Source organism: Chiloscyllium punctatum, chromosome 1, assembly GCF_047496795.1.
Source record: "Chiloscyllium punctatum isolate Juve2018m chromosome 1, sChiPun1.3, whole genome shotgun sequence".
Taxonomy (NCBI): Eukaryota; Metazoa; Chordata; class Chondrichthyes; order Orectolobiformes; family Hemiscylliidae; genus Chiloscyllium; species Chiloscyllium punctatum.
The window spans coordinates 33465485-33486406 of NC_092739.1; the positions used below are offsets into that span (position 1 = coordinate 33465485).

General features: G+C 39.1%; 1 protein-coding gene across 3 annotated transcripts in view; it reads right to left on the reverse strand.

Moving 5' to 3' along the window:
• sec24d (SEC24 homolog D, COPII coat complex component) overlaps positions 1-20922 on the reverse strand; it is a 210362-nt gene that overhangs the window by 61970 nt on the left and 127470 nt on the right. For all 3 annotated transcript variants that reach the window (XM_072589129.1, XM_072589119.1, XM_072589137.1), the window contains 4 exons: positions 12341-12465; positions 9338-9529; positions 6081-6174; positions 43-159 (listed from right to left, as the gene is read on the reverse strand). In XM_072589129.1, coding sequence (XP_072445230.1) covers positions 43-159; positions 6081-6174; positions 9338-9529; positions 12341-12465 — 528 coding nt within the window. The remainder of the gene's footprint in view (positions 1-42; positions 160-6080; positions 6175-9337; positions 9530-12340; positions 12466-20922) is intronic.

Here is a 20922-nt window from a genome sequence, read left to right on the forward strand (position 1 = left end):
GAAGGTACCAACTACCAACATGCATTTTTCCAGCAACTGTACCTTTTCTTTGTCTGTGTTCACTAGCTTCCTGTCATCTCTGTTTTTCAACTTGCCTGGTGCTTCAGCCGTCGGCAAGGATGAGTGGAATATAAATAGCTTCCCAGAACATTCTGCGGCCTGTTTTAAACAAATAAAAGTACTTTGTATACCTGGTATTGAATTGTTTGTTGCACTGTTTATTGCAGAATTTTATTCACAATTTTCTGTGTTCTCTACATCTTTCATTAGATATTCCACAAGAAATAACCAGGAGTACCTGAGCCACATAGAAAAGAAACAGCCCATATTAAATTCAAACCTAGCTCAATTCATCTGCATTAGTGCCAGGAACATAATCACTAGCCTTACACTACTCAAACATATGAGGAAAAAAATGTGTCTAAATTGTCACTTCTGTTTGTAATTCACAAATAAGACTAAGTGCTGCAAATGCTCAGTGAGTCAGGTAGTATTCTTGGACTGCGAAACAAAGTTAATGTTAAAAGTGGTGACCTTTAGTCACAACTGGAAAAAATTAGATTGTAACAAGTTTTAAACACATACAGAAGCAGAGTAATGGGGAGTCTAGGGTAAGAACAAAAGGGCAGATCGTTGACCTTTTCTTGTTTCAAGTTTGTGGGATCTCTAACATTTTTCAGTTCTGATAAAAGATCATCAACAAAAATGTTAACTCTATTTCATTCCACACAGATGCTGCTTCACTTTCCATTTTTTTAATTTCGGCTTCAGCAATATTTTCCCTTGGTGCAATTCACACAAACCAGCTGGAAGTCTGTCTGTGAGGGCATTAGATAGGCACATGCTTGGCTGCAATCAATCGCCACGGATGAACAGTTTACCTGTACTCACTATTTTCTCCTATAGATATATCACATGGACAATGCATCAGAGCACAATCTGTTTCTACGCACTAAAATTGAGTCAATAGGTTGAATTTAAAGTCTGCCATGGGTGAGTTCATAGCTGATGCTTGCTTGAGATTGGTGGAATGGTGTGTGGTAGAGATCCCATTGCCTACTCCGCTCCTTCCAATTAAAGCTGGGCTGGAAAGGTTTCGGGGTGGCCTGGAGCCCAATTGAGGCCTTAAATGGCAGCTCTTGCCCCATTTCTCCTGAGATTTAATCAGTAGCGGACGGGCAACTCGCCATCTAGAGATGCCATTCAGCAAACTCTATGGCTAAAGGGGGCAGGGCAAGGGGTTTCCTTTCTTCTCTGGTACACTATGCCTGATTGATGGTCCCAGTATTGGGAAGCAGATTAAAGAAGCTACACCCACTGTCCTTGCAGTCGAACCCTATCCTCACTCCAACACCCAGGTTGCAGCCCCCTCAATGAAAATCACATCCTGCCCCATTTATCTGACTCCAGATGGTCCACAGCTGACCCAGTGGATAACAGGTCATGGTTAACGTTCATGGTGATGCTGTCAGTGGCTCTCAAAGGCGTGATATTCGCCCCAGACAAGGCAGTGTAACAACTAAAGTGATCCTGGTGGGGGCAAAAGCCCTGGTGCCATGGTTCCCCTGTCAGTTAGGATGCTTTTTTAGATGGAGTTACTAAGGATCAGGTTAGTGGCAATACCACCAAATTTTGTAGTCATACACTGCTGACATGAAATTTGGCCCCGGGTCTTTTGGCAAGAAGAAAATATTAGCAGGAAAACAATTATTTTATGAAAGATTGAAGAACATATTCAAGGAATATTAGTTTTGTTATCTTCCAGCAAATTGTATTAAGCCATTTATGCATGTGAACAGGATTCAAAATAACATAGAAAAAAAAAGATTTGTGACATTCAATTCAAAGAGTTGTCATCTTCAGGGTCAAGCTTTGTTTTTAAAGAAGGATACAAGCTGGGGAGTGGGAAGCTATTGTGGCGTACTGAAGAAACAGCATTTCAATGTCAATGAAATCTGACAGGTATGTCCCAGATTTAAGCCTGAAATTGGTCACTGCATTTCTTTTCTCTGCTTCTACCAATTGTAACTATCTATCTACTACAACCAACAGTTGCACCCCTCTCAAAACAAAAAAAAATCCTCTAAAACAAAGGTACACAAAGTGAACAAACTAATTCTCTATGGCTATAAGATATTTACATTTAGGCGTAATTTTCGTTGTTTTTCTCTGTGCTTTCTTTCGAGTCTTAACATCAATATATAGGAATAAAATGTTTAGCACTCCTAGGTATTGCTGCACTCCACTGCTGTCAAGGAATCCTATTTTCTGGAACTGTATACCCAGAGAATTAGGTACAGAGTTCAATGAGCCATACGGTTGCTCTCTTACTTTCCCACCCAGAAGTAACATGAATCAGTTGTGCTGACCTATGTGCCCAACTTGTGATCTAACTGACTGAGGTACCACATTGGAAGCAATGCGGTTTCCTCATTTCAAGGCTTATTGGAACAAATTGTTTCCATTGTTTCCTGTGCACGTACTAGAGGGCTTAGGTCCAGTTTGATGTGTTTAAATTGCTCCTATAATTCCACCCCACACCCCCCCACATAAGAAATAGTCTTGGTCAAATTAGCAAAACACTTTTGGTCTTCGTTCGAACATTCATTCAATGTCATGGCGACAAGTGATAATCTGTTAACTGCATATGTCATGGAAGTTGCCTATTCCGTATTTTGAACGTGAGTGTGGAGCTTTGTTGCACAGAGCGTTGGGCCCAGTGAGACACACCAGTGCTTTAGTTTCAATCACTGCCCAAATCTGGCAGGCAATGAACGGAATAATTATCATTTGCCTGACATCGGCAGTATGAAGTTTGAATCATTGCTGAATTTGTGGCTCAGTCACATAAAAATACAGCAAAACTATTTAGTCACCGTTTTATGCCACCCTGTTTGGCAGCGTGAACTGGGCAAGGGGCAGTAAAAAATTGCCTGCATTAACTTTAGCAATATTCACAAAGCTGTGAACAATTGACTGTGCAGATCTGAAATATTCCAAAAAAGGGTTAATTCTAATCTAGTTTTTTTTTTAAAAAAAAGTTATTGTACTCTATCATTTCAAATTCCAGCTGTGCCTTTCTGAGTCTTGAGCCAAAACATGAGAAAATCTTGGCTGCTGTCATTTAAAACAAAAACGTAGACCCAGCAACGAACAAGAAAGTCTGTCTTTTGGGAACAAAGAAAATAGAAATTGGATCCATCCACTTACTTTAAAAGATTATTAGCTTACATTTGTCTTCAGAGAGTTAGTAGTGCCCACATTAATAAGATAATTGTTATAGTTATTATGTCTATACGTATTAGGGAGTACTGGCATAATATATCCCCTTTTAATTTTCACAAAAAAGTCTACTTTGAGATAAAGGACAGATATTTCTATACTATAAGAAGAACCAGAAAGTGGCTGTTCAAGTCCAATAGATCTCATGGGGCAAACTAAAAATAAACATGCATTTTGTTCATGCGATACTACATTTAGAGATAAGCTGATATTCTCCACATTTAGAAGGCTGACAGAAAACGTCCAAGGCAACTCACTGTATTTTAATTTGTAGGATTTTTGTGACTTTATTTTTCCTATATTTAGTAGGTGATAAGGCAGAAATCTACAGTGATGAAATCTGGCATAAAATGAAGCTAATTAAGTTCTTGCAGAATTGAAATAACTATGTAGATCATTGTGGTGTGTGTGTGTGTGAAAGTGCATGCCTGTGCTTCTGTCAATTGAGTTAACACTGGAGTAGACTATCTTTACTGAGACACTGTTAAGACTGCTACAAACACAGGAACAGAAGTACACCATTCAATCCATTGACTAATTCAGCACTTCAAAACTATCCCCATAACCTTTTGAGCCATTGGTCATCAGAAGTCTATTGATCTCTGCTTTAAGCATACTTAAGGATTGAGCTTCCACAGCATTCTGAGGTACAGCAATGCAAAGGTTCACAATCCTCCAAGTAGAATGGTGTTTCTCCTCATCTCAGACTTAAACAGCATCCCTCTTATTTTTAAATTATGTTCCCTGGTACTAGACTCCTGAACCAGAGGAAATTTTATACTTGCATCTAGTGTCTTTCCCTTTAAGCATGTTACAGCTTTCAATTAGATCACCTCTCATTCTTTGAAACTCAAGGGAATACAGTTTGCACAATCTCACTTCATGGGTTAATCCTACTATTCTGGGAACAAGTCTGGTGAACCTTCATTGCCCTCCTTTGTGACAATCATATGTCATTATATAAAGAGATCAAAACTGCACACAGTACTCAATAGCAAACGAACCAGTTTTCTATACAACTGAAGCAAAACTTCACTACTCTGTACTCAAATCCTCTTGTAATAATGACGAACATTCCAGTAGCCTTTCCTAATAGCTTGCTGCATCAGCTTGTTAGCCTTCAGTGACTTACTGACTATGATTGCAAGGTCACTTTGAATATTTCCACTATCCCACTTCTTATCATGAAAAAAACGCACATCTGTTCCTCTTACCAAAGTGGATAGCCTATAATTTTTTCCACAATTTATTCCATCTGTTACATTCTTGCCCAGTCACTAAGCCAGTCCGAATCCTCCTGAAGCCACTTTACATCTTCCTCATGTTTTACATTCATGCTTGGCTTTGTATCGTCCACAAATTTGGAAACAGCTCTGAGAGACATTGTGAACTGGGGTGGTCCAAATTCTGATTCTTGTGGTACCCTCTCATCAACAGTCTGTCAATGCGAGAATTACCTGTTTATTCCTACTCCTTGTTCAGCCAGTTTGCCAATCGTAAATCTATGCCAGTATATTACATTCTATCACATGTGCTCCTGCATGGGCCCTTTTCATAATCCATCTGAAAATCTGAGTATAATACATCGACGAAATCCCCCTTTTCAATTTTGTGAGTAACATCTTTTAAAAAAAACTCCAAGTTCATCGAAATACCATTTTTCATTTGGTATTCTGTGCTGATTACGCCTAATCAGATAATAATTATTGAACTTTCCATTTATCATATCATGATAATTTGTACTTTGAATTGAGTAAAATGCAGCAAAAATCATTTTAAGGAAAAGTGATCTCTTACTGTCAATATTTGTAATTTGAATTTAATTCAGAGTGCAAATAGTGTACACAAAGTATTTCAAATTACATTCATTTTACTTTTCCACATAAATATCAATATAGTAGAGCCAAGAAAAATATGCAATGATTTTGATTTACAATTTACATTTCTAATACCCTGCCAGATTAATCGGCATAATGCCTAACACATCAGCAGTGATTGAACTGGGAACAACTGGCCTCTAACAGTCAATAGGATGACAATCTATTCTGTGCCAGACATTCCACGTTTGACTCAGATTGATCTAATCTAGTTAGTAATGTGACACTTTAATCTTCAGATTCTGGGTTTTTGGGTGAAAAGCAAGAATCAATTTTAACTCCATCCACTCAGTGGAAACCAGAAGCTGGGTGGATGGGTGTTTTCTTAAAATTAGCCAGGTGACTTACCCTCTGCCTTTCCTCCCTGGACCATCAATTCTGACTTTCTCTTCTGAGCAGACAACTAAGAGTCTTCTCTCCACACTATAATAATCCAGTGTTGTTATCGGTACACTCTATGTTCAACCACTATCTCCTTCGTCACAGTCCAGGGAAATAATGAGAACTGGGATGGAAGACGAAGACACTCCACCATTAGTCCTAGGGCCCATGCCTCTGATTGCCTGTCATTTGCATGGGATACACTGGGAAGGTGCAGCCAGCTATGTCCCCAGTAGGGCTTGGATGTAATCTCTGGTCAGGACAGTGAGATTGGCAGCTGGGGGAGGAGGTACTCACTCCATGCACGGATCATCAATTCAAGGTAGGATTGAAGAGAATAATCCATACTCTAAATATCAAGTGGCATGACATAAGTCTTGTTTACAATAATATTACTGGTAAATTACAATGTTGTTTTATGACTCTGCTCATTGGGATGATATTAAACATCTTTAAACAAATAAAGTAGACCTTGGAGTATATACCTTATTTTTGTACAACATCAGCCAAATAGATTGATCATAAAGAAAAACACCGAACCTTCAAAGCTTCTAGACCAGCCTGGATAACTGGGGCAAAGACAGTTTCACTCTCACTGGTGTCGCCAAACATTTCGGGGATCTGGTCCAGTAGGCTTTGAAAATAAAACAAATTTAAGATGGAAGTTTAGTGGTTTGATTTATATTTCCCCTTTTCACTCCATGCTTCACCCAACCCACCCTCCTCCACTGCAATGATGTGGATAGGGTCTCACTGGAGAAATTACAAACGGGGGAGGTTCCACAATAGGAAAACTTAGGTACATCTTGCCCTGAAAATTTAGTAATTGTGCCCTAACAGGAACAGCTGTTTAATACACCTCGGTTATTCTGGCATAGTCTAACCATTGCTTCAGTTTGCCTGACAGGTAGAGCCTATACTCATTTGGAATATTGGATTGGAACGTATCTCCTTACTTAATACTGTGGGCTCCAAATATAGACTAGATTCCAATCAGAAGACTCTAAGTGTAAGGCAACCCTGTACTGTTCTTATTTTGTCGTGCACCTTTACAACATGATCAGAAAGTCCCAAGAAATGGTAAAGACCTTTTCCAACAACCAGAATTACTAGAAATGACTAGAGAAGTCTCCACAGGATTCAGGGGCCTGTGTGTTCAAGTCCTGTAACACGTCCAGCTCAGAATCATAACGTTCTGAATAAGAGCAAGATGTTCGTCAGCTGAGCCAAGATTTCACTGTCTGCTCATGAGGTGTGTAATTATGTAAATAATCACAGCTGCTCACTTAAAACGTTTTGTGTTGCATATCTGGAATACAGTTATGGATGTACATATGGGGAAAGTAGTTGAAAGAAAATGACCAATTTTCTGCAAACTTAAGCTAGCTTGTAGGAAGTTCAGGGTGTCAAACTAATGATTTTTAATTCTTTTATTGGGATGATAGTCACGGACGGTTTCTCTGCAATTTTCAGTAATGCTCTCCCTGTGGGTTAGTACTATGACCCACAGAAAGCATGGGATCAGTCCTAGAATATCATAAGGGACGTAGGGTTGAATCCTGGGTGGACTGGTAATCACCAGCGGATTACCAGTGAGCTTTTTATTCCTAACCAGCACAGGAGCTCCTTATTTCTCTCCAGGATGTCTGAACCAGGCTCCTTGGGAAATGCACAAGGTACCTGTTTTGGCAGTACACTTGCAGTATAATATCATCATGAGAATCCAAGCCACCCTATTGTTCGGGCATTAATGGCTGTTTTCCAGGATTTAAATATCCCAAAGTTATTTTGACTAGTTACAAAGAGGTATCATGTACCCAAAGTGTGGTAGACCGGCAGGTGGGTGAAGAGGTAGAGTGGGTTGGCCTAGTAGTCAGGTCAGGGTGGGAATTGGTTTGGGGAGTAAGGAGCGGATTGGGTTTGGGTGTACGTGGGTCAAGGTGAGTCATTGGGGGCCTGTTGGGACAGCACGGTGCTCAGTGGTTAGCACTGATGCTTCACAACACCAGGAACCTGGGTTTGATTCCACTCTCAGGCAACTGTCTGTGTGGAATGTGTCCCTGTGTCTGTGTAGGTTTCCTCCGGGTGTTCTGGTTTCTTCCCACCATCCAAAGTGTGCAGGTTAGGTGGACTGACCATGCTAAATTGCCCATGGTGTTAAAGGATGTACAGGTTATGTGGATTAGCCATGAGATTTGTAGAGTAGGATAGGGGAGGGGGGATCTGGATGGGATGCTCTTCGAAGGATTAGTGTGGACTCGATGGGCCAAAAAATCTGCTTCCACAGTGTAAGGATTCTATGATTCTATAGTCAACAAAGAGTTAGTGCAGGTTAGGTAACTTTCCTGGTAAATAATTTGAATTCCTCCGAACTTTCTGACTCTAGTTTAGGAAACACTTCCAGTGGGTTCCAGACTTCAGGTAATCATCTGTTGGAAGATTAAGCTTCCCGTACAAGTTCTGGGTCTTCCCCGTGTTCCTATAGTGCACCTTTCAGTGTAGGTTGCTGTAAAAACTGTCTTCCAACCAGAAACTCAGGCCATAATTATTTTGTCGTTCTAGGAATTATGCAGAATTGACAAAATGCAGAAATATACCATTTAAATTTTTCAGACTGCCGCCCCGTTCTCCTCTCCTCCCCCCCCCTCCCCAACCCACCCCAGAGTTTTTAAACAATCTCTTCTTCCCTGAGAGTCATACATTTTAACACTGAAGGAGATCAAGGGATTGACAGTTCCACTAAACTCATCCTGTAATTCTGGCAAGAACTCATTAGAACCACTCGTAAGAAGATTGTTATCTTTCTCGCAGCAGTGATTTGAAAATATTGGACAACAGAGGATAAATGAGTGAACCAGCCAATATGTATTGAAAAATAACTAGTACTTTGTGTTTTACACTCTTCATTTCATGATAGCATAATAAAAAGCATTATAAGATTTGTCTTGATGTTTAAAAAGTACTCGTAGATGCTAGACATCATCTTGTACTTATTTGGTTTGACTTTCCCTGGTTATGGTAATCTATTTTGTTTGGATTGTCAAAGGCCTTTGGGTTTGTGTCATTTCAAAGAATTTATTAACCAGTTTTGATAAAACAGTATTTATGAATAATAAACTAGCCATTAAACCTAGCTGAATCGAAACAAAACCAAAAATCATTAATCTTTTATTCTTAATTTTGGCTATATTATTTGGCCCTATGTCACATAAAACAATCTATGTTTTGGAAAAAGAAGTTCAAAAAGTAATTTAATCATACAGTAAAAGTAAATATGAGTATATATTACTTTGGTTGTATGAGAAATTAAAGAGATTAACTAATTTGTGTTTTCTATTGTTGCAAGAAGTTACACAACGGACCAAAAATGGTTTGCCCATCATCTGCTGTAACGTCTTTGTGGGAGATCATCAGAATCCCAAGGGAAACGACTTTAATGGCTGGGAGTGGAGTTTTATGTGGTGTACTGCAGAGTTCTGTTGCTCTCCAAAGTAACAGCAGCAGATGACTGCAGAACCAGAATACCTTTAGAAAATGAATCACAACAAGCACTCATTTTGACATTTGTTTTATGTACAAGGAACAAATGTAGAGCCCTTTCTACCAGTCAAAATACCAAGTTCCAGCAAAACAAAGTGACAGTTATTATTTACCATGGTGCTCTTGGGATGACATAATTTGTTGGTCAAGTTGCAAAGGCACAGTAAAACCTTTTTACACTTATTCAAATTCAGACATGATTTTATTGTAATTTCTATTAACATTCATCAGATACTAATGGTTTCAGTTTTCCTTACTTGTTGATAACAGGTCGAGATTCCTGGACATTGACAAGGAAGCCATCCAGAAGAGGAACAAACATCTCTCCAACGTCTGACACCACCAACATCTGTGGCTGGGCAAGGCTGCTCTTCAGATTGTAGAACTGAAGAACCTTGTTGTAAGTGACAAAGCCAACTCTTATGGCAGAGGTCTCTGCTTGATCTTCCCTGTAAAATTATTTGAATGTGAAGGAGGAGGTTAATAATATTTATTAAATAAAATGGTCAACTATCAACAGGATCAATTCTTGAAAGATTTTAGAAATTTTGTATTGCTATTATATAAAAATTATATGAAGCAAAGCTGCAAGAAATAAAGTTACTTAGATCATACCATAATGTTGACAGTTTAGAATATCAATTAAGGAGAGCAGGAGAAAGAGTGATGTCTGCAACAACAACTTGAATTTATGTATTGCCTGAATTGCAGTAAAATGTCCACAGGTGCCTAAATACTAGCAATGAAAGAGGGAACAGCATTGGTAGATTTATGAGTTTCTACTGAGAAACAAAATAATTGTCAATTTGACCTAAAAGTTATATTCAAATATAAGAGGGAATGGTGGCAGTATCTGTTGAGATTTGAGCATTTGTCAATCATCTGAATTAATCAAAGAAATAACAGGAACAATAATTTGCAATTATTAATATCTTCAACAAAAGAAAAATGCCCAACATGTCTCACAGATTCATAGCAAATAAAATGGATGCCAAACAAGAGAAGATAACGAGAAGGGCAACCAATAGACAGATCAGGGTCAGGGTGACATTTCCAACTCAGCAAACTTGCCTCTATTAAGGAGACATCCAACTCACCATATTTTCAATCCAAGAGGAGTGGATGGGTATAGAGGTGGCCACGCCATTTCCAGAAGTAGGCAGCAAAGGAGGAAGGCAGATGATAAGGTCAGCAGACTAGAAATTCCTCTCTGTTATGGGATATTAGCCTAAATGTAATCAGGAATGTCAGGCCTTCGAGCCCTTTGTTCATCTATGACCACTCCACCAACCTGCTATAGCTCATCCATACACTCATGTTTTCGATGTCCATCCATGCCCCCTCAGCCAAAATTCATATTGAGGCAATCTAGAAAATAGAGGTCCAGCCAACTGTTCTATGTGCTTCTGTAGATATGATTGCAAAGTGGCTTTATTTTGAATGCATGATTGAGTTCCAGAAATGGCTAATAAACTTAGCTCAGTAGGTAATGTCTTCACAGCTTAGTAGGGCAATTATAAATTTGTATAATTGACATCTTTACTAACCTGCAATAAATGAATCTTTCTTTGAAGAGTTACTTTCAATGCCTGTGTAATTGGTTACAAAATTAGAAATGTGAATTCAATCAAAGCTTTTTGTCATTTATAATACTATGGAGGTAGTGATTTATTGACAACTTATTGAGCTGGTAAGAGGGACAATGTATTTTAAAGGAAATATTGAGTGAGTATCATGTTAGTTTCTGACTTGGGCCTATTGATTAGATTCCCTCAGTGTGAGGAAACAGGCCATTTGGCCCAATTAGTCTCCACCTATCCTCCAAAGAGTATTCCACCCAGACACATTCCCCTCTGACCAATGCATCTAATACTACGGGGAATCTAGCACGGTCAATTCACCTGACCTGCACATCTTTGGATTGTGGGAGGAAACCAGAGGACCCGGAGGAAACCCCCGCAGACACAGGGAGAATGTGCAAACTCCACACAGTCGCCCGAGGCTAGAATTGAACCTGGGTCTCTGGCACTGTCAGGCAGCAGTGCTAATCACTGAGCCACCGCACCACCCCATTGCTCTCACCATGTTTCATAATTCCGCTGAGGTGCTATGAACCACTCCTACCAACAAATCAAGCTCAGCTCCATCAAAGTTGCAGGGGATGAGTTGAAATGTTATAAAAGAGCTACCAAAGAGAAAGTAAAAAATAACATGCCCAGAGATTACAACTATGAGGAAAGAATTAAAATAAAAGAGAAGGCTGGGAGGACATATTTAAAATTAAGAAGGGGTTTGATAAGTTAAACTCGGAGATATTTACATGTACATTGAAAACAAGTGATCATAAATGTGATGTCAGAAGTCACACTACACAGGTTATAGTCCAACAGGTTTATCTAAAAATTACAATTTTAGAGTGCAGCTCCTTTTTCAAGTGAAGTGGTGGAAGGCACACTTGCATAGAATATGTTGGTGGAGAGATAATGGTAATATAATCAACAGATAAGCACAAATAGTGTGAGTAGAGTGTTGACAGGCTGAATACTAAGTCTTTGCAGATGATCAAGAGTGTTAAACAATGAGTGAAGTGTCAGCAGCTGAATAATAAGGGAAGTGTTGACCTACTAATTGATTAATTAAGGCAGAGAGATAATGACAAATAACCAAAAATAAGATTGTGCCAGAGACAAACCAAATGGCTTGTGCACCCAGTCACCGTCATCTCCATATCATAAATGAGACAGCCATTGAAATCTGATACAGAATTCACAAGAAATTTCTCAGTAATTAGTAGGAATGTCGGACTTGTCTTAATGAGTGGTTGAAGCAATATCATTGAAGAATTTAGTGGGAAGGTGGACGAGACAGAAACAACAGAAGATTACGCTGCTAGGGTTACATTAAATAAAGTAAGAATGTAGCTTGTGCAGAACATTAATGCCGGCAAGATAAAGTGGGATGAATGGTCTGTTTCTGTGCTGTAACTATCTTCTAATACTTTGTAAAAAGTACGTACAGCTAATTGGATACAACGGCAAATATTAACTGATCTATGACTACATTTCTGTAATAAACATTTTCCTAACATGAGCTGGAAAACCTTTCAAAGAAACATATATAATACAAATAGAAAGTTAATCACAACAACGTTAGTGACAATGTTAGATAACACCACCATACATATTTAACTGGTATACTTAAATATATCTGTTACTTTTCTTAAGAGTATCATAATTTTCAGACTTATATTATATTCTTACCGTGGTAATTTATCCAGCAGGCTCTTGAGTTCCTCACATATTAATTTCACACAACCATTTTTGATGTTGTAATATGACACATCAATCATGAAGATGAAGGCTGGTGGATTAGGAGGCTTGCTATTCTGTAAATAAAATTAACATTATTTACATTTGTGAACAACAATTTTTTTTAAAATGAGCTGATCTCCTGATAGTGATATCGAGATTTCACGTAAACATATTGACTGTAAAATCCCACAAGGGCTCTTGGGGAACAGTATACAATTAGAATTCTCACCATCAATGTGAACTAAAGAATATTGTTTCATTTTCATCAAACACCAAATAAACATTTTAGCTAGCCATCTGTCTCATTTACCTGTTAGTACAGCTTGCTAGATGAAAAGTGGCTGTGATGTTCGTCTACATAACAACAAATTACTTGCAAGCAGTTTGGAGCATCGTGGATATGATGAAGTACCTAACTTACACAAGATCGTTCTCTCTCAAAGATCATGTAAATTAGTTACCTGCTTGTGTTTATAAATGATACTTCTTCTCTATAATAGCTGCCATGTTACAGTATTATTGTCATGTATGACTCTTTTTTACAAACTTCATCTGAAATGGATCTTTCACAATGCCCCATCAATTGTTGCAACTGATATAAATTTTAGTTTTAGGTTTTCATTTATCTGGGATATAATTTTGAACCTGATTTACAAGTTCACTTATATTTATCTACAATATGTAATGCACCCAAACCAGGCAGATAAAGAAATGACCAAATATTCAGAGAAACGTTAATATATGTTAATACAGTGGTTGATAGCCTATATTACGAGAGACTGGGGATAAACTGACGATTTTTTAGGACCATGAGGGTCTTCTGTGCAGTTGGTGATGTCAGACACCCTATCTCTGGGGCAGAAGGTCTGGGTCAAGTCCTGCCTGCCTAAGAGGTGTGTCATAATATGCCTGAGTTGATCAAGAAATGTATTTATTTGTTACTACATGTTCTATTATAATCCACTTCTAAACCTTCACCCAAAACTTCAATTATTCTCTGAGACACCTGTGTACCGAATATCTGGTAAACTGACATGAATCATGACTGAACACAAGATGTTTGAAGATGCAAAGTTATTGCCTTGATCCTTCTCGTATACAAAACTCTGCCTTGAGAATACTGAAGGTAAAAGTGTACCTCAAAGTATCCTACTGTGTTATGACTGAGTTTTTCACCATGTTCAAACATCAGTTTTACAGTACATAGTCCCAGAATGCCACAGAGATTTATTCAGTTTCCTCACATAATTGCTGCAGAATATTTGCAGAAACTCGAAGGAAATGGATTAAATGGGTGAAATGGCTAACTTTGTTACTTTTCCAGGGAGCACACCAGTATCCTCTTGAAGTTAAGGTGAGAGACCAGTCAAACATTGTAGAATTTCAGTGTTATTTTAATTGAGACACTAGTAAAATATTTCTCTTTGAACGGTGTTAATGGATAAAAGTCATTTTAAAAGCTTAGCATTTAAAAGTCAACACATCTTAAAGTTTTTGAATAAATATTGATGAAAGACACATAATTTATTGCAAAAGGATATGATGTTTAATATGACCCCTTGAGTTTCATTCCCTGTTTGGAGCCAGGTAGGTAGGCCACACATTCAAAGTCCGATGGATTGTATGAAACTGCAAATCCCTTTGGTTGTTCACAAAAAACAAGGTACTAATTGTATGTAAATATCCTGTGCCTGCAAAACCCTCAACACTGTGCTCAACATTAGATGGGATTCTTCGATTAGATAACATTTGCTAGACAATCCTACATGCATGAAGAATAATGTTGACAATTAATTTTGGATTGTGAATTTGGCTCACAGCGTGGTGTACTTGTGTGTACATGTCACTACATATTTTAATTAGACATGAAGAACACATGCACATAATGCACCTATTACAACTCAAAAATAGTTGACAACCATTTGTTAGTTACTCAGGACAATATCTTGACCAGTGTCAAGCTGCATCATGTGTTGAAATCTAATCAAAGCTGGGCAGTTAACTGTCAATTGTCATCAATATCTGCATTCCCCATGACAAAACATATCTCAATGAGAGTCCACTTGCCAACCAATCAGCATTCTCCTATCATACAGTACAATGGTGGGTTTCTCCTTTAAGTTTGCAAATTGTCCTGAAGAATGGAAGACAAAAAATTTTGACAAAATGTGGCACTTTTCAGCAATACTCAAATCTTAATATTGAAATAATTTGGTCAATTCAATACACATTCAAATTTTAGGTCATGTTTGTCTCACTGAAAGTATCTATTATAAAACTGTAAGATTTTATTAAGTTGTTTATTATAAGACAACCAGGCCAGAATTCTTTGCTGCTAACTTAAATTTTGGAAATGAATTCACCCAACATCTGAAAATGATCAAGTTTTCTAATTAATAACTGACACGCATATAGCATAAACATATTTATTGGGAGATAGAATTGGAAAATAATTCCTCCTCCTGATGGCTAAAGGGTAAAAATTAAACCCCTACCTATATTTTGCTCCTTAACATTTTCTTGCTTACAAGCATGGATAATGCATTTCAATTGACCACAATGTGAAAATTGGTTTGTATTAAGTCTTTATAGTCTAAAGACTCAATTTGCTTTTGTTTCCCAAGAGATTCTATTTTTGCTTTCAGGTCCTGGGTTATTAATTGTTTGGCAAACGTTCCCTTTAGATGAAACAAAGCAAACACTTTCAAAGGCAAACTACAATAGAACTGTGTTAAATGTTAGCAACCTCAAATGAAAACCACTGTAAGAACATTAGACATTTGGATATAAAATGTGTGACTAACAGCAGAAAACTTGGCATGCCTGTGACTCATAAAATAGTACAGCACAGTGTTAGGGTCACAGATCAGACACTTCCTCAGAATGGTCTGTGAATTCAGAGTTTAGATTTCGATTTCAGTTTTACTGTCATGTGTACTCAGGTACAGGGATATAAGAGTACAGTGAAATGTGTAAGTATTGCCATTCCTGGCGCCATCTTCAGTAACAAAGGTACCTAGATAAGGTAAATTCATTTAAGAAAGAATTGGAGAGAACTCTTAAAGATAGTGGAGTCAAGGGGTATGGAGATAAGGCTGGAACAGGATACTGATTAGGAATGATCAGCCATGATCATATTGAATGGCGGTGCAGGCTCGAAGGGCAGAATGGCCTACTCCTGCATCTATTGTCTATTGTCTATTGTCTATAGTCATAGATAAACAATCTGAGATTCAAAAATAGAAAAATAAAGAAATAACTTAAAATGCTCATGAATTTGTATAAACTCACATGTGGTTCCATGTAATTCAGGAATTGTTAATTCCTGCAGCTGTTCCAGTAAATCTTACTGTACTGTCTCCAAAGACTGTCAAGTCCTGCCTAAACTGTGGTAGACACAACAGATGACGTGTGTCGAAGCTGCTTTTATTTGTTTGTGAAAGCTATGAAGGTACGAACAGTAATCTTCCAGTCTTTCTTAAGTGGGGGAATTGTGCCAAAGGACAGGAAATGAAAATGCTATTTCAAAGAAAAAAGGTGCAAAGATAACCCTTGCAACCAAAAGCTAGCCAGCTTAACCTTGGTGAAGAGGAAGATTTCAAAACAATAACGTAGGACAAAATTAACAGTGATTTGGACATGGCTGGATAAGGAAAACCAGAATGAATGTTGTAGGAGGTGAATGGGTGCCAAACAACAGCATTGTTGTGTCTCGGGCAACAAAGAACATCCTGACTGCTGTTGGTACTAGACATATCTGAGCAAGTGAACAGGCCACCTTTGGGCATCAGGTGATGAGTTGCTCACCTCAGAATTCCTAGCCCCTGACCTAGTCTTGTAGCCACAGTATTTATGTTGCTGGCCTATTACAATTTCTGGTCAATTGTAACCACCAGAATGTTGACCACAGAAAGTTTGATAATGGCAATGCCATTGATTGTCAAGGAGCGATGGCTAGAGTCTCCCTTGTTGGAGATGGTCATTGCCGGGCAACATGTTACATAAACATTATTTAACCACTAAACAGCCCAAACTTGGATGTTGTTCAGATCTTGCTGCAAATGGACGCAGACTACTCCAGCTCCTGAGGAGTCTTGAATGGTGCTTTGATGATTGCACATTCTTATTTCTGACCTCAAATCAGCCACAGTGGAAGGAATTGAACTTACTGACTATAAAGGCGTCTCTCCCCTCACACAGTTTCCAAAAGTTAGCGATGGTTACTTATGATAGTGAGCTTTGTTAGCCATGCATGGAATGTTGGCTCCAACAAGAACCAAAACCCTTAACACCATCCAGGTACCACCTTAAATATTCAGTCCGTCTACCAGTGGCACACAACAGCAGCAGTGAGTACCATATAAAGATGCACTGGCAGCAAACCGCTATGGATCTTCCTAACTATGTCCCAAACCTGCAATCTCTACCACCTAGGACAAGGACAGGAGATGAATGGGGGTACCATCACCTTTAAGACACTCAACACCTTGACCATCATAGCACTGTTCTTTTACTGTTGTTGGCTTTCCTGGTTTGTCCAGCAGCCAATTAATGGCTGTCAGGCCTTGAAATGGCTTGTGGTGGGGGTTCTGTATCCTTCCTCTGAAAGCTGCTATCCAGTCAGAGGAGCGGCAGCCATGGCTGGAAATGCAGGCAGTTCTGAACAGCAGACGCCATAGCAGCCTGACCTTAAAGGTTAATTTGGAGTCTTCTCAGAACCGGGCTGACCCACTGCAGCAATGGGAGACTGCAGGAAAGGGAGAAAGGGAGTGTCATAGCAGATGGAGAGGAGGACATGGGGGATCCTGTCCCTGTGGGGGAAGCCTTCAATGGGTACAGGGCTCCTGAATGGGTACAGAGATCCCAGTCAGTGCCCAGATATCAGGCTGCTCAGTTTAACCGGGCAAGTAGGACAACCTGGTGCTAACCTCTCCTGCCACTGGTAAGGTCTCTGTGGCTGTGGTTGGATGCCCTTAAAATAACCACTAATTGGGCCTATGGACAATTATGCCACTGCTGCCTCCTATTCCTGTAAACCCAGTGCAGTGAGAGGGGCTGGGTGATGAAGGACCTGGTGTCTCTTTAATTAATATTTCCGATTAGCTTCTGTTCCTCTGAATCACAACTTTTTTTCTTTTAAGCAAATCAAGTGAACTAGTGGCTGCCAGAGTAACTGATGTCAGTGGATTTAACTTTGTTGCTAAGGTAAGTACCGTATGAAGCTAACTTAATGTTACCAAATGTTATACTATTCAGCCGCTGGGGCACTGTAAAATTCCAGCACATGAGCCATAAGACCCCCTTCCTTTCTTCTTGAATACAGAATGGCACTCATCCTTTCTACCACTCCACCAAGAACTCTCCCCTATTCAATCATTCTTCCTTCTTTCATAGCTGATCAAAGGATATGGGGAGTAAGCAGGAACTGGAAGGTGAATGGTGGAGCAAGCTCAAAGGGTAGAATGACCTACCCCTGCTCCCTTATTCTACATTTCTATGTGATCTTCATCTCACAAAGGTCTCTGAAGGTCTGCTGCAGCCCTAACGCACTTCTCTTCCAAGAGGTAGGCAGGCTAGCTTTATGCATGTGCAGGTTAGAATGTGTTGCTGGAAAAGCGCAGCAGGTCAGGGAGCATCCAAGGAACAGGAGAAACGACGTTTCGGGCATGAGCCCTTCTTCAGGAATCATGAGAAGGGCTCATACCCGAAACATCGATTCTCCTGCTCCTTGGATGCTGCCTGACCTGCTGCGCTTTTCCAGCAACACATTTTCAGCTCTGATCTCCAGCATCTGCAGTTCTCACTTTCTCCAGCATGTGCAGGTTAGCCTTCAGTGGTAAGAACAGATATTATTTATTCAATCCCTTGATACTGCTTGCAGCCAATCAACACCATGGCCAGTGCTGGTTCTTAACAGAGATCAAGACATTGATCAGTCAAGACCACAGAGCCTATAGTACATCAAATGGACAAAGGATAATTGTGCATCCTGATCCATGTATCTGTCTGACACCTTTCCAAACTATCCCCAAAATACATAATCAAACAAAATAAAAATATTAATACTTTAATAATGATAACTTGTTTACCATCACAATAAATTTGTTTTCATTAGTTCAATATATATCAGTTGTATGATTAAACATTTTGTAAATTAGAATTCGTTAACAGATAATTTCTGCTGAATCCAGCAGTTGTGATGTCCATTAACATTCAAATCTCCCCTCTCCCCATCCTAAATCCAACCCTCCAACACAGCATCACCCTCTTGACCTGTCCTACCTATCCATCTTGCTTCTCACATATCCGCTCTACTCTCCCCACCAACCTCTCACAATTATCTCCCACTCCATCCACATATCACATACCTCCCTACAGTCAGCCCCACCCCCCCATTTTTGTTTCTCATCCCCCTTCTTCGGCCACATTCCTGATGAAAGGTTTATGCCTAAAATGTCAACTCTCCTGTGCCTCGGATGCTGTCTGACCTGCTGTGCTTTTCCAGCACCACACTCTCGACTCTAACGCGCCAGCATCTGCAGTCCTCACTTTCTCCCATATGCACCAAGCTAAAACATATCTACTAATTGACAAATAGAACTTTGTGAAGTAGGAAAGAAAGGTAACCATACCTGATGTTCATTTGAAATAAAAACAAAAGAGACAGTTGTAAAATAAGAAACTGAAACAAAACATTATTATTCATGCAATTTCTTGGAATGACAGAAGGTGACAGGTGAGTGAAGATGCCTCAACTTTAGCAGACCTTTCATTTCCATTTTCATGGCATTTTCTGTTAACTGTGTTGGAGTGGTATGGGTGTGTGGGGGTGTGGGGGGAGGCGTGGGGAACCAAGTAAATTAATTATTCACTGTTCCTTTGTAATAACCCAACACAAACAATACATCAAGCCAAAATAAAAAATTGCATGTAATGCATGCTCCCAAAAGTGTCTAGTCTAATCTGAAAGCTAAGAATCGTTTAAAGCAGCACATACTCATCTTCATAATAAAAGCACCACCAAATAACTAAGATCATTGAGGGATGCTAAAATGATTAGCAGTTAGCAGGAGGGCATCAACATGCAACTACCTGCTTAAGTGTAAAATACCATATATACTAGGGTATATATCGATCTCATGCATATGCCGATCTCATGTATACTTCAACCCCTTGGTTTTGGCTAAAGCATCTTGTATTTTCCATATATTGAGTGTATAAGTTGACCCTAGTTCTTCACAGTTACAGATCAACATTTATGAGTCAGTGTGCCTGCCCGTTGCACTCTGCTCTGGCTTTCCAGTCTGCTGGCCACACCACTCCATTCCGAGTCTTCCAGTCCACCAGCGGTCATGCTGTACTCCAGGTTTTGAGAATTATTGTAATGTACAACAGTACAGAGACCGGGGAGGGGGAGGTGCTGTGGGGAAGGTAAATTTCCCATTTAAATGAACAGGTTCGCACCTATCCACGGTTTCGGGCTTCCGTTGTAGATTTTGGAATATATTCCCACAGCTACAGGGAGATTACTGTGCCATTCGATTGCAGCAGGCAGAATGGAGACGTTATTTTGTGGATAAATATTCAGTGATGGCCATAATTCTTTTTCTTTTTGTTGTTTATTATTTTATACAGAGATCTGACTCTTGTTTGTCCATTTTTTGACTCATGCCAAGCATGAATTTCATCCCCTTGAAAACAATACCTCAGATTTTAGTCAACCCCCTAATTTCAGTTTCAAATAACCATCTTCAATATTTGACCTATACACGAGTATATACGGTAATACTTTGTATAATTGCCCATTAATCACTGGAAACCTTCAACCCTTGCTCAAAAAAATATAACTTCAAGCATTGTTTTTCAATATTAATTTATCAAACCATATAAAAATCTATTTTGATTGGAACAGGAGTATTTCGGAAAAAAAATTAGTTGGACTGAAAAATCACTAACATGACACCCCTGTTTAAAAAGGGAGTAAGGCAAAAGTTAGAAAATTATAGGCCGATTAGCTTGACCTCTGTTGTGGGTAAGATTTTGGAGTCCATTGTGAAGGATAAGATTTATGGTTACTTGGTGTATATGGTAAAATCAAAGTCAGCATGATTTCATCAAGGAGAGGTCATGCTTTACAAATCTGTTAGAATTCTTTGAGGAAGTAACGAGTAGGTTAGACTAAGGAGTATTGTGTGCAGTTCTGGGCCCCATATCTCAGGAAGGATGTACTAGCCCTGGAGTGCTTTCAGAGGTTGGTACCCAGAATGAAAAATTTAACATATGAGGAACATTTGAGGACTATGTGTCTATACTTGGAGTCTAATTTAAACTTACAGAATACTGAATGGCTTAGACAGAGTGGTTATTAGGAAGATATTTCTATTGGTAGGAGAGACTAGGAACCAAGGGCACAGCCTTAGAGTAAAGGGAACGGAGATAAGGAGAAACCTCTTCAGCCAGAGAGTGGTGAATCTATGGAATTCACTGCCACAGAAGACTGTGGAGGCCAGGTCATTGAGTATATTTAAGAT